Consider the following 19,817-nt stretch of genomic DNA (forward strand, 5'->3'; position numbering starts at 1 on the left):
TGTTATATAAGGTTCATGTGCCTCTTTGTTTGCTTTTTTTGTCCACAAGGTCAACTGAATGTGTGTTTGTGCCCATTTATGTTCTTCCTCTGTAGTAATTTTGTTTACATGCATTATTATAGCAATTAACTAAGGAGTTTCTTGGTGTATTTGTGTGTGTGTGTGTGTTGTGTGTGTGTGTGTGTGTGTGTGTGTGTGTGTGTGTGTGTGTGTGTGTGTGTGTGTGTGTGTGCCTGCAAACACATGCGTGCAATAGTTCTCTGTATGTGGTTGTTCATCATGGTGACAAACGTGTTGTCTGTGTTGCCTGTCGCAGGTATTTCATCACCTTGTTCATCACTTAACACAGACGTGGACAGAGAAGCTTGAAAACAACAGCAACATATAGCTTCTTCTCTGTCGAGCCGAACACGAGACATCTCGGCTGTTGTTACATTTCACAAACTCTGCATTTTCACTCTTATCGCACACTTGCCATCACGTGGTCAGCTGCTGACTGTTTGCATACATCTTACAATGACATGCATTTATCTGTTAAGACTAAATGAAACTTGAGACTTGTCCTGAACGGGGTATGTAACAGTTGAGGACATGATTCATCCATCACAGGCAGAGCATGTTTAGACAGGAGAGTTTGTTACACCAGTCATAATATTCTCTGAATGCAATGAAGTTATTATCATGCGATATTTGTCATAATTACCTAGCAAATATTTGCATTTAAAACAATGAAAATAAACCTACACCTACAGTGAAGATAAATAGATACCCCCCCCCCCCCCCCCCCCCCCTCCCCCCCTTCCCCTAAAAGAAGACCAAATATATGAACCTATACATTAAGACAATGGATGATGTTTAATTAGTTTTTCTTGATTAAAGCATATTAGATTCATGCATTAAACAGACTTACATCAAGTATCTGCAAATGCATGAATAAAACAGCTGTTGTTTACTTATGAACAAGTTTATGATCCCAAAATAGTTTTCACACTTTTCTCTAAATTAATTATTTCCAATAAAAACAATTTAAACCTGGACTTTGGGTAGAATTACAATTTGATTTGTTCAAAGACCTTGTATATTTTCTGGGTTAATTATTAGGCTCCAACTTTTCGTTCCATGAATGCTTTTATCAAATTACTTCCATGTTTTTTTATTTTTCTGGAGTTATTATTTTTGCTTAAGTTGAACTGAAGGCTGTTACACCTCGTCTTCTGATAGCTTGGTAGTGATTGCTATTGTTACTGGACAGGAGCCCTCCTGTGACAATGCAAACACACTGTCAACACAGTGACAACGTCAAACTGTGACGGGGGGCTTTCAGATTACGTCAACGGGCCGGTTGTTTGTGTGACTCTTACTGATCCATGCTCCTCAGCTCTCTGAAGGAGAGAGCAGCAGTAGCAGCGGAGAGAGAGGGCGGGGGACAGCAGGCTAATGTAATGTGGAAAACACCGGTGTATTTGCAATAACGGACGTCAATTTGCTGAGATGATTTTCTTGTCTTTCGCAGTAGATCTCTGATGTTGTGTATTTTGTCCGGGTGTTTGGATTTCCAAATGTTAGTGTGTTTGTGTCTTTGTGTGTGTGTGTGTGTGTGTGTGTCTGTGTGTGTGCGTGTATTTGTGCGTGTGTGTGTGTGGGGGGGGGGGGGGGGGGAGCATGTCAGCCATACAGTATATCATGCTATAGCAGCGCCATGAAGGCAGCACGCACCCGGCACTGTGTTTCCATGGAGCAGAGACAGACAGCAGGCCTGAGCTCGATAGAGTAAGAACATCTAAACTAACCGTTTAAGGGTGTTTGCAGGACAGCAGGCATGTATTCTATATTTCATTCTTATGATTTAAAAGACTTAATAAAAATAACTTATTTCAGAATATTCAGAAGTGATTGTTGCATGCATACGACTGCAAACGCGCCGTTTTTTAATCGTTATTCACTATTAATTCAACTTGAATTATTATTATTTGAAATACAGTACATTTATTTTTATATTTAGCATATTCTTAAACTGCACTCATGGTTTGTAAAAATGGTCTAAAAAGTTGTTTTGCAAATTGACGTCATATATTTTCAAATAAAAAATCCAAGACAAGAAAATTTACGGTAAATCACCTACTTTTCCTAGTCATAGTTATTCCACTAACCTAAAGTAAAGAAGAAAATAAAGGCGTTTTTTTCTCTACTCTATTTTTTATATTATGTCAACATTTATATTTTTGAAATGATGTGGCCTTTACTTTAATTGTATTATTATTATTATTATTATTATTATTATTATTATTATTATTATTATTATTATTATTATTATTATATTAAAACTATAAGTGTGTCCTGCAGTTCCCTAGCGCCATGCAGTGGTGGGGGAAATATTTTCAATACGATTTCATCCTGTTGGATTCCTTGTTTTCCCACTTAAAGTCAATTGATAGCCCTACAAATATGAATACATCCAATTCTATTTCAAACTATTTGTTTTTAGTTTTGTCTTTTGTTAATTTGAATTATCATACAGTTATAAAATATAGCTATTATCCTCCGACTTTAAAGGACTCTAGATGCATCTTGTCAAAAAGAAAATGAACTTTTGTTCGAGTCAACTTTGATGTCAAGAATCAAAGGCATTTTAGCACAAAATCCGTTTCAGGAGGAAAAGCCTAATAGCCTAATTGGGTCTATCAAGTAGCCTAAAATTGATAGAATAACATCCCCTCGCGCAGTTCAAAGAATGCCCAAAGAAAACTGTGACACTCTTTTTTCTTTTCTTTTTTTGGTCTAATGACCCCAGCAATTTTCTTTCACCCCGACTCGTTTGCCGGCAAGGGGAGGAAATATTACATGGGACCATGTGAGGATGGTTTTTCTTTGAAACTGTTTCTGCAGGTCGCTCCTGAGGGGAGTTTGAAAACATGTCAGCCCTAATTAGCGCTTCAGACATCACACTCGTGTCCAGCAGTTTTTTCCTGCTTGACAACAGAATATTACAATTATCTTTTTTTTTTTTTAAATGGAAAATGAATCCGTTAAAAAGAGATCATTTCTGAACACGATTTCTAACGTGATTTTACAAGCACGTCTATTTTAGTATTGTTTTATTATTTATTTAGCTTGGTTTAAAAAAAACAATTTGTAAATGTTGTTAGATACGTTTTTAATGCATTTAATTATTATACGTCTTAAATGTCTATTGCTACACATTTTCTGAATATAATTTGAATCTTCTAAAAACGTAATCTAAAATATTTGACGAAGTTTCACACCGTAAAAACAAAAATGTCGCCATGTATGAGAGTGAAAATGACGGAGCTAAGCTAAATTAAATATTTCCCCGCCGATCATTTAGAAGAAGAGAGAGAGAGAGAGAGTAGAGTTGCGTCGCTCTTTATTTCTGCCGTATCTGAAGGTGTTTAACAAGTTGTCTTTATTTCTATCGTTTATGTAAATAATTTCACACACCATGCTTGCCCACACTAAAATATCATTAAAATGATTCTAAATATTATTATTGATCCAAATATTTTTTGAATTAAAAATCTTTAACAAGCATGTTAGTTGTAAAGCCGACATTTATAAAAGTGTTTTCTGATTCATATCCAGGCAGATTTAACATCACTTAATTCTCAGCAAAACACAATATTTCAATACCAGCTCTATATCGCTTAGAACAAATAAAACCACCATTCCTGCTGTATTTTTCACTTCTTGTTCATGCATGCAAAATGTTATTCCTAGGAAAATGGAATAGACTAGTGTCATGGCCATTTCAATCACATTACATCAGTGATGATACCAGTATCATAGCAATCATTTACCCGAGTTCCCTATTAATCACCTTCCATTAGTGTCTTTTACTGGGCGTTCAGAGGACTTGCAGTCCATGTTCCATGATAAACGAGGCATCAAGCCAACCACAAAAATACTATAACTAACTGCCTTTTGTTCTTGTGTCACTCAAGAGTATTTTTCATTTGGTTTCAGAACACAGGCATCAATTAAAATATGTTTTCCCACCATCAGGATTGGACACGGTACGGTGTCCCATGGGATCCTGAAGGGTGGTGTAGGCAGAGGGACGGAAAGGGGAGAAGGGAGACTCATGTGCAACACTTTAAAAGAGGAGGGTTCTCCATCTTGCTTCGTCAGGGGGCCTGCTGACATGGGGAAACATCTGCTGCGTCGAAATAGAGACTGATGACTCAAATCATATGCTGTCAGAGGGTCTGCCGGCTTAGCTGGGTAATGTAATGGTGGAGACTATGGATAGACCGCATCCGTCTGACCCCGTGGCCCAAAAGGTATGGGCTCAAAACATACGAAATATAACCTTTCCTCGTTCATACGCTGGTAAAAAACGATCTGGCACATCAGAGTGTTTGTGTGTAAAGATAAACTGCATTGGTTCACTGAAAGTTGATCCGCACATGTCAAAGTGTACCTCACCTTGCGTGCTCGCAGGGACGACCACAACAAAAACACATATCAGCAAGGTTGTTTGTTGTCTGTCTCTAATAATCAGCCTCTCTGCCATTTGATCTGGCAGCTGAGAAGTCTGTCTCTGTCTACTGCATGTTCCTTGTTGTGTTGGTCCACTTGAGTGAAAATGGAATTTACTCTGCAACAGCAGCTCGCTGATGCTTTTATGATTAGGACAACTAAATTAGAACCAGAGAGAGCAAAGCAGCACAAAGACAGACAGAAACCGCTCGAGCGGCCAAGCGAGGATCACTTCTGCCTGCTACCTTTTCTCGTATTGACGCACACAGAGCCAATAAAACCTTGCTTCAAAAAAGATGAATGTTGTCATTGTTATTGTAATGATAATCACCATACACGGTGCTCATGGCACGAGGAAGCACACCGTCCCTTGATAGCCTGTCGGTTGTTCTGATCATCAATGCAGACAGGCACATTGGACCGAAGAATGTTTCAGTACATTTCTCAACCATAATAGTGTTGATTTACATGCAATTGCGGATCCTCCATGTGAATAACAAAAGAAAGCTGAAAAGCATGCAGAGAAAGCGGAATGTGTGCTTATGTTCTCGGTTTCAGTCATGCCAGTAAGCTGATTTATCTTACCATAAGAGGCAGATCTTGAGAATATGCAAGGGGAGAAAGATAATGGATCATTATTATGTGTCCCTCACTCTCCTATCTCTCTAATGACTGCAGGGCTTTGCGATTCTGGCTTTGATTTGGATCCCATTCTCCAATGTGACTTGAGTGGACTAGCTGAGCTAAGACACAATTTTCAGGAGATTGCAGAGTAAGTGCCTTTGGCAAGACCTTTTTATTTATATGGCACTTGACTTCCTCTATCTCTCTCTCCTGTTCAGTAGAAAGAGAGCAAGAAGGGGAGAGGAGGAGAGTTTTTCTATACGTTATTGATTGGGTTTTAAGGGATGAAAACCGCTGTGGAATGCAGGTCGAAACAAATATTAATAGTAAAAGCAGTTTGCAATAATGTCTTCAGTGATCCTCTAAAAGTAGAAAGTGTATAGTTAGTGTGGTGTTCATAGGCAGGTGACTGAATGTGTTCGGTTTCTTCCCTCATACTGGCCCCACCTATCAGACTATCAAGTCCAAACTTGTGATTTCTGCTATTTCTTAATGACGCTCAATTGTTTGAAATGTGATGAAATAGCAGAAGGACGTGGGAAGAAATACATTCTTATCCTCTTACAGATGGTATTTTACTCCAGATTTCCCAAAAAATAAAATAGAATAAAAGTAAAATTCAACACGAAAAAAAAAGACTTGACAAACAGCCTCCTGTCTGAATATTCTACAGAGATTTGACGGATTTCTTTCACTGTCACTGTCTTTACTTTTACATGACTATCACCCAAATGGCACTTCTGGGACGACTGTGGCTAAGTGGATAGCAGGGCCGTCTTTCAATCAGAGGGTCGGCGGTTCAATCTCCGGCTCTGCTAGTCGCATGTCGATGTGTCCTTGAGCAAGACACTTAACCCCAAAATTGCTCCCGTAGCTGTGCCTACGGTGTAGAAATGTGATAGACTCTGAATTGTAAGTCGCTTTGGATAAAAGCGTCTGCTAAATAACTGTAATGTAATGTAATGTAATGTAACTTCTATGTATTTGTATTAGTTTTTCCCCCTATCGCTATTTATATGTCTTACTGTCACATGTGTGTCCTAAATGCCTCCTTAGAACAAAGTGAATTCAATGATTAATAATTAATTTGACTGGTCACAAGTTAATTAAAAAAGAGGATGGGAAAGTGATCAAATTAATGTTATATTAAAGCTTCAGTCATAAGTGTAGCACGTGAACTATTCCAATATGCAGATGCTTGTTCATCTGTTGACTAACAACTCTCCCTTGTGGGCATGGAGGACATTGCACGAGTAAGGAAGAGTTTGAAAATCACCTTCACCTTCTGTCCTCTCTTTAATTAAACGGCATTCTGTCTCTCCCATGCAAGTTCCATCTCAGCTTATATGTATGTAATGATTAAACAAAATAATAAGCTATGATCACAAGCAGAACAATTCAACAACAGGCTGTTGTTTAACACAACACTGCAATTGCTAGCCATCACAAACAGGAGTGTATAATTACCTGCAAGAGTGGCAGTTTTCCGTCAGCGCATGTTGCATTGAAATTCACTGTGATTAGGTCACAGGTGTGCCGTCGGAGGGTGTTTTACAGCCGGCAAACATGTCTCAGCCAATCACAGCAGCAGACTGGCTCCTCTTAATAATTAGGTCAAGTAATGAATTAAATAATGTACCGATGAGCCTGGAGAGGCCGTGCTTTACATCTCAGAGGCGTTGATAGGCCTCATCATGATGCCAAGCGAGGGTGGAAAGTGTGCGATGGCTTATTGGTTTTCGGAATCAGCAGAAACACTCCAGTATCAAAGAATATATATGACAACAATGTTTTATTATGAATCAATAATTATATTTTATTCTGAATACAAGATGCATAGCAAGCCTGAATATGTAGATATTTTGTTTTAGAATATTAATATTTATGTCCTTTCATTAACAGCAGTGCTACTGGGTAAGTGATGTATTGACTCATGATGAAGAGCTGTTACAAGCTTACAGTTAAGCTTCTACTACTGTCAGCTTTCTAACAGCCTTATGAGGAAAATATGACTAAGCCAAATCACATGGCTAAATATGCTAAAGCCACACCGACACACATCGGTTTGCTACTTGTTTCCCTGCCATCTAAGGACAGGCTTACTGCTCAATTAGTTTTACAATAGTAATCAAGATCAGAAAGACAATCTTGCATTGTTTCAGACTTTACAGTACTCGCCTGCATGGCATGTTAAGAGTTATTAAGAAGGTATTCAACTCAAAAAGTACTGAGTTTAAGCATTGTCTCTCCAGCAGACAGATGTACCAAACAAATCATCTTGCAGTATACGCAGTGGAAAGCCACATTTCCAATAGAATTTCCAAAATAACTTCAAACTAACTATATAATATGCAGTTTCATCAAAAGATGTTTTTTTTCTGTTTAAAACTTTCCTAATTAGGACTTTCAAGTCCCATTTTGATCTTTCAACTCTCCAAATTAAAATTCTAATTAGAGGTAAACTTTTATCAAATACTATAATGAGTCAGTGAAGAATCGGTGGGAGATTCAAACGTGGCCAACTAATATGTGACAAGAATACTATTAGACACTCAGTGAATCTAGTACACCAGTAGACTCCTTATCACATATCTGTGTCACTGATTACAATGAAATAATTCCGGTTCATTAACATGTTTTGCTATACGCTGAGAAACATTCCCCTGATTCACAAAATTCCAGTCCTCATCCATGGTTTCCTTCTAGACCTACGTTCCCCACTCAGCCTTCCTTGCTTGAGGCATAAAGTCATCAAGGATTAATGTCCTTCAAACTTTTATATCCAACATAAATGAAGATTGTTTTCTCTCTTGCGTTTTGATGTGTGCAGAAGAGGGGCGCACAGGGACCGCTTTGAAGTCCGCAGAGCTTTTATCTTCCTCTGTTTACATTGGCTAAAGTGTTAAGTGGAGTTCTCGTTTGGCTTGAAGGATGTAATACCCTGCAATGAGAGATTTACAGGAAGGGGAATCGCAAACTCTGTGTGCTCCTTTCGGCGGCCCCCTTCTAACAAAAACTATTTATGCAAATGCGGAGGCTGTGGATGTAAAGCACTCCCAGACAAAATCAGATGTTTCCGACCAGGCTGCCGTGCTGAGTTGGCAGATGTTCTGTCGCTTCAGCAGGGACCCTTTAAACAAAAGCTGTCGATGGCTCTCTGCGTTGAGTGTAAGCTGCGCCAAGAGCTGCATTTCCTTGGAGCCCATCTGGAAGATGGCGGAGGATTTGTTTGGCTGGAGCTGGCCTTGCACTGGAGCACCAGGAAAATGTGGGTACTGATTGAAGCGAGTACTGATGACCGCATAACTGCAACTGACCTCCTCTGTTTATTATTATTATTATCATTTACATAGACAGACAGTGGTACTGTTAGACCACATTTAAATTGGGGGGGGATTAGCCTGTTTTTGATCACCCAGACATCGACAGTAATTGTGATGTCTTTTTGGAAAGAATCTGTCAAGTTTTAGAAATTGTATTTTGTGTTTTTGAACTAAATAATTATTTTCACTTTAATATGTTGGGCTGGTGGCAAAAGTCTATAGGCGACAAAGATAAAGGCGGCCCCTTAAAGAACAATAATAATAGAGTTGTTTTAGTTGTAATTGCATGGGAGTTGATCTATTGGATGGAGGCTCATGTGGAGCACAGCTGCAGATTGAGATCATTCCGCCTCTCCAGAACCACCACACCTCCACCGTACAACTGTAACATTCTCTGCAAATGCAAACTTGCAAAATTTTACGTTATATCAAAATGTAATCACTATAAGAGTACATCAAATTAACACAAATAATTAATCCTTTAAAACATATGTACATTAGTGCCAAAAGAAACGAGATATAGGCTTGTGATGTGTTTATCTATTTGCCAATCATATCTGATTGGAGTAAACCAGTTAACACACAGTTCTCAGTGTGTGCATCTGTCCCATTGACATATTAAGCATGGCAAACCTGGCGAGAAAGCAATTCATGAACTTGTCACGTCAAATTAAAGCAGGAGCTCTCAGTCCTTTAACCTCCCAAACTCACGGCTTGCACATCAGATGGTGATGACCCTGACCTGTACCACCCACAGCTCTCACAGAGCGCCTGAACCCTTGCTGACCTGGCTGGCATATCAGGGTTGAGGCAGAGATATAGGACCTACCACGTTGTCCATCCCCCCCCCATATGACCGCCGCCATGACAGACACCAGACAGTGTGTGTGTACGTGTGTGTGTGTGTGTGTGCTGTATGTCCCCTTTCCCTCTCTCTTTGAAGTTCAGAAAAAACCAGCAGCGTTCACCACCATCCACAAAGCGGTGTGAAGCTACAGCCCCCAGCTGCCTCTACTTCAGAGGGAGAGGGCATGTCAAAACAGCACATGGATCTGCCCTGCCAAAGTCACGCCTGCAAGTGGAGCACTCTCATGGGTCATCTGGAGTGACAGAAGGGCCCTGATCCTTCACACACCTCTGCTCTGTTTTGGGCCGAGGGGGGACAGGATGGTTGATTCTGTGAAGATCTGCACTCACAGCAGCATTTGAATTACGCCAAACATGTTACTGTGTTTCGTGAAGTATACCTGATGATCAGCCCTTTTTGGTGAGATTAGAGGTGTTCCACTCGTCAAATATAATCATTTTGCAGTATTTCCAGCTAGTGAGTGAGCTCTGGCCTTTGTGTTGCTTTCAATTCTGCTCTTTTTGTGTATCGATTACATTCGCTCTTATAGTAGATCTACGAATATAATTGAGAATTAGTTATTGTAAATTAGAGTTGTTGGCATAATGCTTTAGAATCTGTTGATCTGGTATTGTCTAAATATGACTCTAAAAAACATTTCCATTACATGTCACCATTCAGTTAAAAGAGGCCATTTCGCTCTCTTACGGGGGGCTTTTTTGAACAACCTTGTCGTCTTGCAGGGTGCACTATTGGCAGAAAAGCGACATAAAACGTCATTGACTTCTAATTGTGTTTGCGCTAATGTTACGTCAGGCCAGACCCTGGCCTCCTTCGTCCAGCCTGTAGTCCATTTGGCTGCAGCAATGCACTTGGCAAGCAAGGCAACAGGTGAATGGCCATGGTCTAATAGGCCAGCTGTGGAAAACACATTGCAGTCAATTAAGGGTCCACTGCCTCCAGTTGTGATGGCCATTAGACAGCCCCACCACAACAAGTGACTCTTCAGCTACCCAGTCCTTTTAATTCATGGTGTCCTCGAACTGCCCGGTCCCTCAAAGACTGACTTTTGTGTCGTTTTCTTGTCCACCAGGCTTTTCTAGGTTCTATTAAAATGCAGTTTTCCACTCAAGGATTTTATGTGACCCTGATGGTCAAATATAACCTCCTTCACCTACCTCTTTATCTCTGTTGTCCTCACATATTCTAACTCGCCCACTTCACCACACAAAAGCAGCATAGCTCTTACTTCCCCTCAAGAGGACAACCTTTAGAATGATTACATACACACAATAAACTAATTTAGTGCATAACATTTCTTTGGCAAATGCATTTACTATATTTCATGTCTAGTCCTTCACAATGCCCTACCCTTTAACACACATGCACACACACACACACACACACACACACAAACGTAACGGGCAGTTGACTCTCCTAAATTTGAGGCTGTCCTTAATTGGACTAATATCAAAATCGTGCAAAAGAGACATGAGTCAGTACGTCCTACAAGTTTATGAAATCAAACTTGAAACATGCCGCTGTGGCGTGGAGCTTGCAGCAGGCTTCAGTTCTCCTCATTGTGATTACAGTGGGACGGTAATGTGGCACTCCTGTTTGCATGAGTGAGCCCACCACATCTTATGTAACTAGACTACCTTGTTGAACAGGAAGGACAACAGCCGGGTGATACAGTTGTCACTCAGAAGTATGATTCATTATTTTGATTAGCTTCAAAGAACCAGTCAGTAAAGGTCAGGTTATCATTCAGTCATACTCACAATGACAGAAGAAATGCTTGTTATGGCACAGCCTGAGATGTAATCTCTTTGTATGTTGTGATATGAAAAGTGTGTGAAAACTATGATTCACATCTATTCACAGCACAGAGTAATAAAAGGCTTATCTTCACGGCTCGATAGATTATGAGTATTCCTGAGGCAAACTGCATTCACAGCATTTTGTCTTTGAGCTGTCGAGCTCCAGCCTTTACAGCTGAAGTGATCTACATCATCACTTATCTAATCACGGAGAAATATCGAGAGAATTTTGAGGGAATTCAAAATAAATATTGAACTCATCTGATTTGTGTGTGTGTGTGTGTGTTTCTAATACTTTTGATTAGCCTTTTAATATACTGTATGTACTTTGCAAGTTGATTATCAGTATCAAGTATTCAGATCCTATACTTAAGTAAAAGTATACCTCGCTTCACAAATACTCTTTTACGAGGAAAGGCCCGGAAAATGTACATGATACTTATGCGAGTACATAATTGTTTTGTTAGTCAAACCAATTTTAACTGAATATTTTTATTTTTTATATTTAGTTTATAGAAATGCATCATATTTTATAAGATCATTTATGTTATATTATCTATGTCATATGTTTTGGATGACATTTTAACCTGAACAATAGATACATGTGGTGCAGTAAAAAGTACATTTGTACTGAAGTGCATTACTTGAGTATATACTGATACTGCATACTGATTATCAGTATTTGATTACCCAAATAAACAAAATGAAATAAGAACATAGCTTTCTGTGGTTTAAAGTATTTTGGATCAAAACACAACACAACATCATTTTCAGGAGTTTTAATAATTTACTAAAAAAGAGTGTAAAAGTAACAGATCTCTCCCACTAAAGTGGATCTGTTTGATATTCAAAGTGATGACAGATGTAACATTGTTTTGCAAACTTGCCCTCGTCTGTACATTTGTGTACACTTACTTGGCAATTCAACCTCTTGGCTGTAATTAAATGACTTTTGTACTGTATACTGTATATCAAAAAAAAGCTCAGCAAAAACAAAATAATACTTTGATATGAATCACATGAAAGTAAACCAACCAGCATGAAATGTACAGCTTTAAGAAAATTCCCCAAAACACAGCTGAAAAGTGTATATACAAACATGCTAGAAATCTAACAAAGAGCAGACTGGGTGAAGCTGAAGAGACGGGCCTTTCTATTGGTTTGCTTGACATCATTTCGGAGAGCCAATGAAATAAAGCATCGTTCTTAAATATTTAATAACCTTGCAATGTTCAAATACCATGGTCTTCTACTGCCTATTTCAAGTTTTTTTTTAGCAGAGGAGGAACACTTTATAAATATAGAGTATACTGTATCTCCTGCATCAATTAGTTTAATTTAAACTCATTAAATAAAAAGGTAAAATGTTCAGTATCTGTAGAAAGTAAAAAAAAAAAAGATAAATGTTCATACTGTGTCCACTTTTAAAGAGATGGTTGTTTCCATCGTCCTCATCATTAAGTGCCTGCTTGGAAGAGGTAATATATATATATATATGTATATTCATATATATATATTTATATATTTATATCAAATTCTATGACATGATATAATTTGTATAAATATGGCATCTTTACAATTGCATTAAAATTACATTTTCTTTTTTTTTTTCAGATCCCAAGACAATTAACAGTCAATTGGGAAAAAGGCCTTGTTTAAGTTTCTCCTTTTCTTGTTTTAAATATTAAAAATAAGTCTCAATTCTTTGCAAATGTTTGTCTTACATTATAAACAACACTTCTGTCCTAACTGGTCAAATATTTTCCATTGTGTTCATATCCACAACACTTTGGAAGGTGAGGAAAAAGTGCCCCTTTCAGAGTAAAAGTAGAAGTTTTCATCAACCGACTGCAAGTCCCGAGAAGCTCAACAGTGCAGTTCTATACAAAAATGTAAAAGCGCCATTGATGTAACAAAGCCATGTGTTTGTGTAGTCATGTCACTTTGCTGGTTGTACAATATGGAGTTATGTGGCCCTGCACAGACGTCCCTTTTCACAGGTGAAGGTGTAAAGAGAATCGTAAACAGCTTCTCTGTAACTATCCGATGCTTCTTCAAATGCCACTGAGAGGTGTAGCCCGAGTGGGACATAATGCTATTTTGATCAGGAAAAAGTAACTGTGATATGTCAATAAAATGGGCATAGATCCATCTGTTCTCCCTCTCAGGAAGTACCATAACTGACACAGGACCAGTTGTGAAGGTACAAACTGTACTGGGTTTGCCGGGTGTCGTGGTTTAACACGTTACGTTATTATTCAGAGCATTTCTCTCTTCTTATTAATTACATTCCAGGCATGGGAGAGTCTGACTTGCCCTGTCTTTTATTCAGCCATTAAATCCATGTCAACCCGAAGCAACAAAAGAGCTCTGGTGCTCTCTGGTGCCCAGAAGGAGGAAGCGTAGGCACAGAGGAAATGAAGGAAACCATCAGCCCCCCCCCCCCCCCTAGAGTCGTCCTTGAAGTCTCACACAGTTAAAGCATGTTCAGGATGGCGTTGTACATTTGGATCAGTACAGCCAAGTGGACAGGCAGGCAGGACTGGCGGTCATGGGTGGCAGGGGTACACGTCAGCCAGGAGAGGGCGTTGTACTGCTCCAATACAAACCTGTGTTTGAAAAATAAACAATTTTAGCAACAATTTCTGACTTTTTAGAGATATTTAAATTATAAATATTGCAACGGTTTATCCGTCAATTTACATTGATTTCCTTCATCATAATAGTATACATAAAAAATGGGTTTTTCACTCCCAATATTGATATTGAACATTTATTAAAGGTTCACTATTCAACATTCTGAACATTAATATAGCAGCAAACAACTATTTGCTGTGTAAATATAATGTCTATCTGAGCAAAGAATGAAGCTGCTCACCCTCTTGTGTGTGTGTCGTAAGCCGAGCTTCTCTGTGCTTTGTTCACAGTTAGCGCTGTTAGCATCGTTAGCTGTGAGTTGCCCACCTTAACCGTCGCAATATTGAGAGCCGTCGAGAGGCAAGTAAAATACTCTCAATTTCACATTTAGCACTTTTCCAAGTATTGATATTATCAAAATATTCTATTTTGATAATATCTTTATTAATAATCAATTATTAATGAGAAATTCAAATTGAATCAAGACCATTGAAACAATAAATACAGGTTTTTGTAATGTTATGTGAAACCATTATTATCATCTTTTTTCAGTTATGATACATACGCAAATTATGATACGCTATTACTGATAAACAAACAACTTTAACACATGAATCTGTTCTTCGCACACATTGCAATGTCAAGAAAAAGTATTTGTCGTTACTGAGGTAATACATGTTACTTAATGAAAATGTAACACTTACTCATAAAGAACAGATTTTTTGAATACATAGTTGAATAAGACCATGGGCGAACGGCTTTGAAGGCTTTGTACTCACCCTCCAGTATCTGCTTTCTATACAGCAGGTGATAAAGACATCTAAAGGGTCAACATGTGTTATGTATTTACCTGAGCACATCCGAGGTGGTCTTTGAGTCTAAGGGGTGAGGGGACCTCTTTGTCTTGTCGGACACCAACTCATCTGTTTGAGCTATGGAGATGTGGTGGTGGAGGGAGGCCTGAAGTAAAGAAACAAAGGGCACCATGTCAAATGTTGAAGCATTCCTGGCTATACAGTATTGAGCAGCTGTGTGTGCATCTTTAAAGTTTAATCACACAATTAAAAGTATTTCTGGACAAATTCGTCTTTCTCTGTATGTCTTTCTCTCAAATGAAATAGTCTTTGTCTCTTTAACCCACACATACACGCACACACACATCCACGCACACACACGCGCACACACACCCACACACACATGCAGTGTTTTGAGTACCTTGAGGAAGAGTGGACACTGGCTCTCAGCATGCGGACAGGAGGCCCAGAACCAATGAGGAAGTCCATTTGCTTGTGCAGTGGAGACGTAGTAGCCCAGAGCCAGCGGCTGCTGCTTCAGCTCTTCTGGTGGACTGTCCCTGGACAGCAAGCGCTCTCCCTGGTTCTATGCACACAGGTGAAGGCCAGTTATTAATTACAAACCTTTATTGTGATCCTTTCAAATCCTCGGACATTTTATTCTTCCATCTACATCTTTCAATTCTAAGGCTTCGCACCGGCATGAGTGGTTTGTATTCCTTTAACTCCTTTAACAAAAACATGTCATTTTCATGAAAAGAGTACTGACAATACCCTTTTTTATGTTGTAATAAAAGAGACATCTGTAGTTCAGCAATTGCCATCTGCTAATGATTTGGTTTCCAATGTTCTGAGCTGTGCTTAAACGCAGAATTGCATGCAATCCTTGTAGATCAGAAGATATATAGTATACTGTAAGTATAGTTTAAGTTATACATAAAGCTCCTAAAGCACCATTTAAAGAGTAAAAATAGTAATTTCAACCAACAAATATCTCATGAGCTGATATTTTTTTCCCATCGAGTGAAAGTTTTTTGCAAAATAACTCCCTACATGTTTGCATTTTTAGCCTGCAGGTCAATGCGGTAATGACATACACAGCTAACATAAGTATGCGTACCAGTTACTTTGACCTATAACATGTTATTGTACAGCTACACACTGCTCCCACAGTTTGTCAGTACTCAATGAAATATTGTGTAGTACAGGTTGTCAACATGTCTCTTCTCCTGTGCCTCCAAGACAAATTCCTGTGCATCTATTATACTTGGCAAAACGATAATTCTGATTCTTGCTCGATAAATAGTTAAGTGTCAGTCAGCAAGGACTGCAGTAAAGAAGCTGCCATACCTCAAAGTACAAAATCTGAACCTGAGGTATGCATCATAGTTCCCATAAAATATTTATGTAATTAACAGTTGTACATAGCAATCAAAATACTTATTATACTGTACATGATATACTCTATAGGTGATATATGTTTTTTCATTGTATAGGTATTTCGAGGTTGCCTAGCTAGATTTATTACATCTGATTACACCCTGTATGCTTCCTGTGCAAAGTCAAATCAGTACACAGCCTTCCTTCCCTCTTCAAAATCAATGTCTACGTTGTAGGGTGTAAATACAGCAGCATGTTTTTTTTCCACATGCAGAGTATGTCATTATTTTCCTTTGTAAGAGGGATCATTTGCAACAGCTCAAGTCCCTTTAGGATGATTTCTCTCCACCGGCTCATGACTCACCTTGGTGTGCTGGAAATGTGATCCCATTCCCATCCCGGACGGAGAGCCTGGCGAGGGCACAGGAGAGGTGTTGGGGGACGGGTGGAGGTTGCCTGTGATCAGCATCATGTCATGGCCAATGTCGTTCTCCAGTTCATCAGGAAAGGGCAGATCGAACATGTCGTCTGAGGGGAGAAAACAAGAGATAAAAGCAATGTCAGCACAGCCCCAATGAGCTTTAGCTTGGGTAATTAACATCAACACATCTCCAGTTTGTTGTCATTCCACACCAACACAGTTAATATTCCCACAAAGGGACAAGGCTAAATGGAACTTCGTCATGTTTTGCACAAGCCATTTGTGACTGTGGGGGAGAGATGTTTTAGCACAAAGATGCCACCTGTTGGTACAAAATAATATCTAAATCATTTTAAACAAGGGGTTATTTGCATTTGTCTCAAGACAAAATAGGAAATGTTACAATAATAACACGGTATGACTGTTATTTTGCTAGTTATTACCATTATTGTCCTCAGTAGGGTAGGAGCTGGGTGCCAGCTGGGTGGTGGCAGAAGTTGGGAAGACTAGGATGTGTGTACAGGAAGCATCCTGAGGTGTGTTCAGCTGCGACGTCTGCAAGTTCAGAGCAGTGCTGCGTCCGAACACTGAGCCCATGGTGACCGCATCTGAAGGCAGAGAGAAACACAGCAAAGGAGAGGTGTCTATTTGTACAAGGTCTTAAAAATACAGCATGTTTTTAAATCAGCTGTAAAAAAAATACAAATGTAACGGCCTAATATCACATTAATATACTACTCATTTACAGTTTTTCTCATCTGCACAATATGTAGAACATTTTGTACCTAATTTGTGGGTTTAGGTTTTTTTGTAAACTAAGCAATTCTAGTGCACTGCAATATCTGATATTGTTCTTTTATAACCATAAAGATCCTCATCATTAAATCACAGTTTCACAGAGTGGACAGGCTACTAACCAGGCATGATCACAAAGGAGCCCTGTGGCTCCATGGCTACCAGGCAGGCACTGAGGATGCTGGGGGAGTCCGCAGCTGAGATCCCACACATTCGACAGGCCTCCTTCAGCTGGCGCCCGATTGAATGGAGGGAATGCTCCCCGAGGAGTGAGCTCCAGTCTGGTTGAGAGAGAGAGGGTGGGAGAAACATGTGCAAATGAGAAAAAATAAATAAAAGCAGGGATATTTAGCGATATGAAATGTGTTTTAGTATATCACTCTCCAAATAACAAACAGGTATTCATTACATCTTCATCAGTCTCATCAGTAAGTTTTATTCATCAGAGCCCGGTTTCTTCTGCACGGACGTCACTCACCTTTCAGCTCTCCGTGCCCGAGTCTGCCTAATCGACCGATCACAATCCTCCATGGCAGTGAGGTCATCTGGATGATGCCAATGCACCATTCCCACAGCTTCTGCAGTCCCATCTTTCTGGCTGAAACCTTGGGACGTCGCGCTCTGAAGTGAAAAACAAACAAAACAATGAAATACGTCGAGAGATCGGCGCACTATCTAACAGTAACAAAAGAAGAACTATTAAAAAGGACAACTGTGCAGAGAATCAGGCCCATAAACCACTTTCCCACACCTGTTGGGAACATCAATGTTGATAATACTGGTCTCCAGGAGCTCCCCCTGCTGGTCAGTGCAGGACACAAGGATCCAGCGCTGGTCATGTGATAGGCAGTATCCGACAAAGAGCACATTGTATTTGGGAGGGAGCTCTGCCCATATCTCCCCTGATTCTGGCTGCTTGGAACGGGTCGGACCAAGGATGAAGGGGGGAGTGTACAGCTGCAGTGGGCTGGGATGCTGGAGGAGGAAATTCAGATTTCAAGAAAGGAAAGAGGATTCATATATGCATGTGCAAGTATATAACACTCATTTTCAGTGTATACTATGACACAAGTTGCTCAATTCGCATGCCTACCTCTGGACCTTTAAGCACGGAGTTAACAGTTGACACTGGACCAAAGCCAGTCAGGGACTTGATGTGCGTTAGTTGGGGCAGCAGACGTCTGCATTGGGAATAGCAGGAGAAGGACAGGGAGCGCAAATGTTGCAGGTAGAAATGGCTCTCCCCACTGGCCGGCTGGAGAAGGTACTGGCACGGCACCACCTAAGCAAGATGGAAAGAAAAGATGATGATCACAAGAGCAAGAGTGAATTCTATTTGATTCTGTTCAGCATAAATCTCTGACTTCTTACCTGTAGCACCAGTGCAGGTCTCATTGTCTCAGGCAAAGTCTGTAGCATCTCTGTGTAGCAGCGAAGTAGACCTAGTAGCCAAATGCTACTGGCTTCCACTTCGTCACCCTCTTCTTCCTCTCCCCCTTCATTTCTCGCTCCGTTTGAGCTAAGAAAAGCATCCACTATGTAAATAACAATAGCTGGTGGGTTTGCGAGGCTGTCCATTGTGTCGGCCACAGTGGGGATGCCGATCCTTGCCTGCTCAGCCGTGCTGAGAAAGCAAGAGAAGAAAGAAGTTGTGCTTTTATTAAAATAGTTGAAATGTGTGGGGCACAAATCGAGTCATTTTCTCATTAATTTGGGTCTTACAGTTCAGGGTTTTCTGCTGGTGTGTTGGCTGGTGTAGCGGCACTGGAAGGCCCTTTAGAGTCGCTGGGTGCACCTTGGGTTGTCTCCCCTGTCTGGTTTGAGGTTGCTGCAGTCGGGGTCGAAGCATTTCCTGTACTGACAGCCGATGGAGCTTGTTCACCTTCAGGGCCCCAAGCTTGAGGCTGCCCAGAAGAGGCAGGCTGGGTTGAAGAAGTGGGGTTTAAAGGAGGCTGAACTGTGGGAGGCAACAGAAGACTGCTGTCCAAAGCAAGGGCTGACAGCTGGGGACCTGCAAGAAGGAAAATAATCATTCCAAAAAACTGATTTCAAAAATAGGATAGAGTGCAATAGAAGTGCCTGAATGATATTTTATTAATTATATTAGATTAGTCCGTTTGAATATTCTTACCAAGCTGCTGCTTGCAGGCATAAGCGTAGAGTTTAAGTTTGCTGAGGTTGTCGGTGTGCTGCTGTCCAGCCCAGGGTCCGGTCACCCACTGGTCCACATCCAGCTCCTCCAGCTTTTCTGGTTCTACTTCTTCTCCCACATGCACAAGGCCGTCCCTGGACACCTTGGCAAGAGGACGGTGCTTCCCTAGGCGGCACGTCTGGAAACGGAGTCAAAGCTTCTGTTAATTCCCTCATTAGAAACACTTATGACATCATATTACAATATGTGTTGAAATTCTACAATACTTCTGATTCAGATTTCAATCTCTTACCTCATAAACAGAGCTAAGCTCCTGGAAGAAGGCGCGGGCCGCAGCCAGCAGAGAAGGGCTACTGGGACACAGCACCACATACGCCACATCCCGCTGACCCCCATACGGCTCCAGCAGCAACTTCTCCCAGAAAGGTAACGCCAAAGGGGACAATGCCAAGAAGTCCCTGTCCTTGTCATAGCCCAGTAACACTGTAGGGATGGGCAAGGGCTCTGGAGACTCCTCCGAACCTTGG

General features: G+C 40.3%; 1 protein-coding gene across 2 annotated transcripts in view; it reads right to left on the reverse strand.

Annotated features, from left to right (window-relative positions):
• Positions 1 to 11,875: 11,875 nt before the first annotated feature.
• The window catches only part of LOC142945182 (mediator of RNA polymerase II transcription subunit 13-like), a 69,165-nt gene continuing 61,223 nt past the window's right edge, over positions 11,876 to 19,817 (reverse strand). For both annotated transcript variants that reach the window (XM_076086614.1, XM_076086606.1), the window contains exons 19-31: positions 19,583 to 19,812; positions 19,270 to 19,468; positions 18,861 to 19,149; positions 18,510 to 18,762; positions 18,232 to 18,420; positions 17,890 to 18,113; positions 17,617 to 17,759; positions 17,261 to 17,419; positions 16,787 to 16,951; positions 16,287 to 16,450; positions 14,964 to 15,128; positions 14,599 to 14,708; positions 11,876 to 13,720 (exon numbers count right to left, since the gene is read on the reverse strand). In XM_076086614.1, coding sequence (XP_075942729.1) covers positions 13,588 to 13,720; positions 14,599 to 14,708; positions 14,964 to 15,128; positions 16,287 to 16,450; positions 16,787 to 16,951; positions 17,261 to 17,419; positions 17,617 to 17,759; positions 17,890 to 18,113; positions 18,232 to 18,420; positions 18,510 to 18,762; positions 18,861 to 19,149; positions 19,270 to 19,468; positions 19,583 to 19,812 — 2,423 coding nt within the window. In that variant the 3' untranslated portion in view covers positions 11,876 to 13,587. The remainder of the gene's footprint in view (positions 13,721 to 14,598; positions 14,709 to 14,963; positions 15,129 to 16,286; positions 16,451 to 16,786; positions 16,952 to 17,260; positions 17,420 to 17,616; positions 17,760 to 17,889; positions 18,114 to 18,231; positions 18,421 to 18,509; positions 18,763 to 18,860; positions 19,150 to 19,269; positions 19,469 to 19,582; positions 19,813 to 19,817) is intronic.

Source organism: Anarhichas minor, unplaced genomic scaffold, assembly GCF_050575085.1.
Source record: "Anarhichas minor isolate MPS153535 unplaced genomic scaffold, ASM5057508v1 ptg000002l, whole genome shotgun sequence".
In the NCBI taxonomy this organism is placed as follows: domain Eukaryota; kingdom Metazoa; phylum Chordata; class Actinopteri; order Perciformes; family Anarhichadidae; genus Anarhichas; species Anarhichas minor.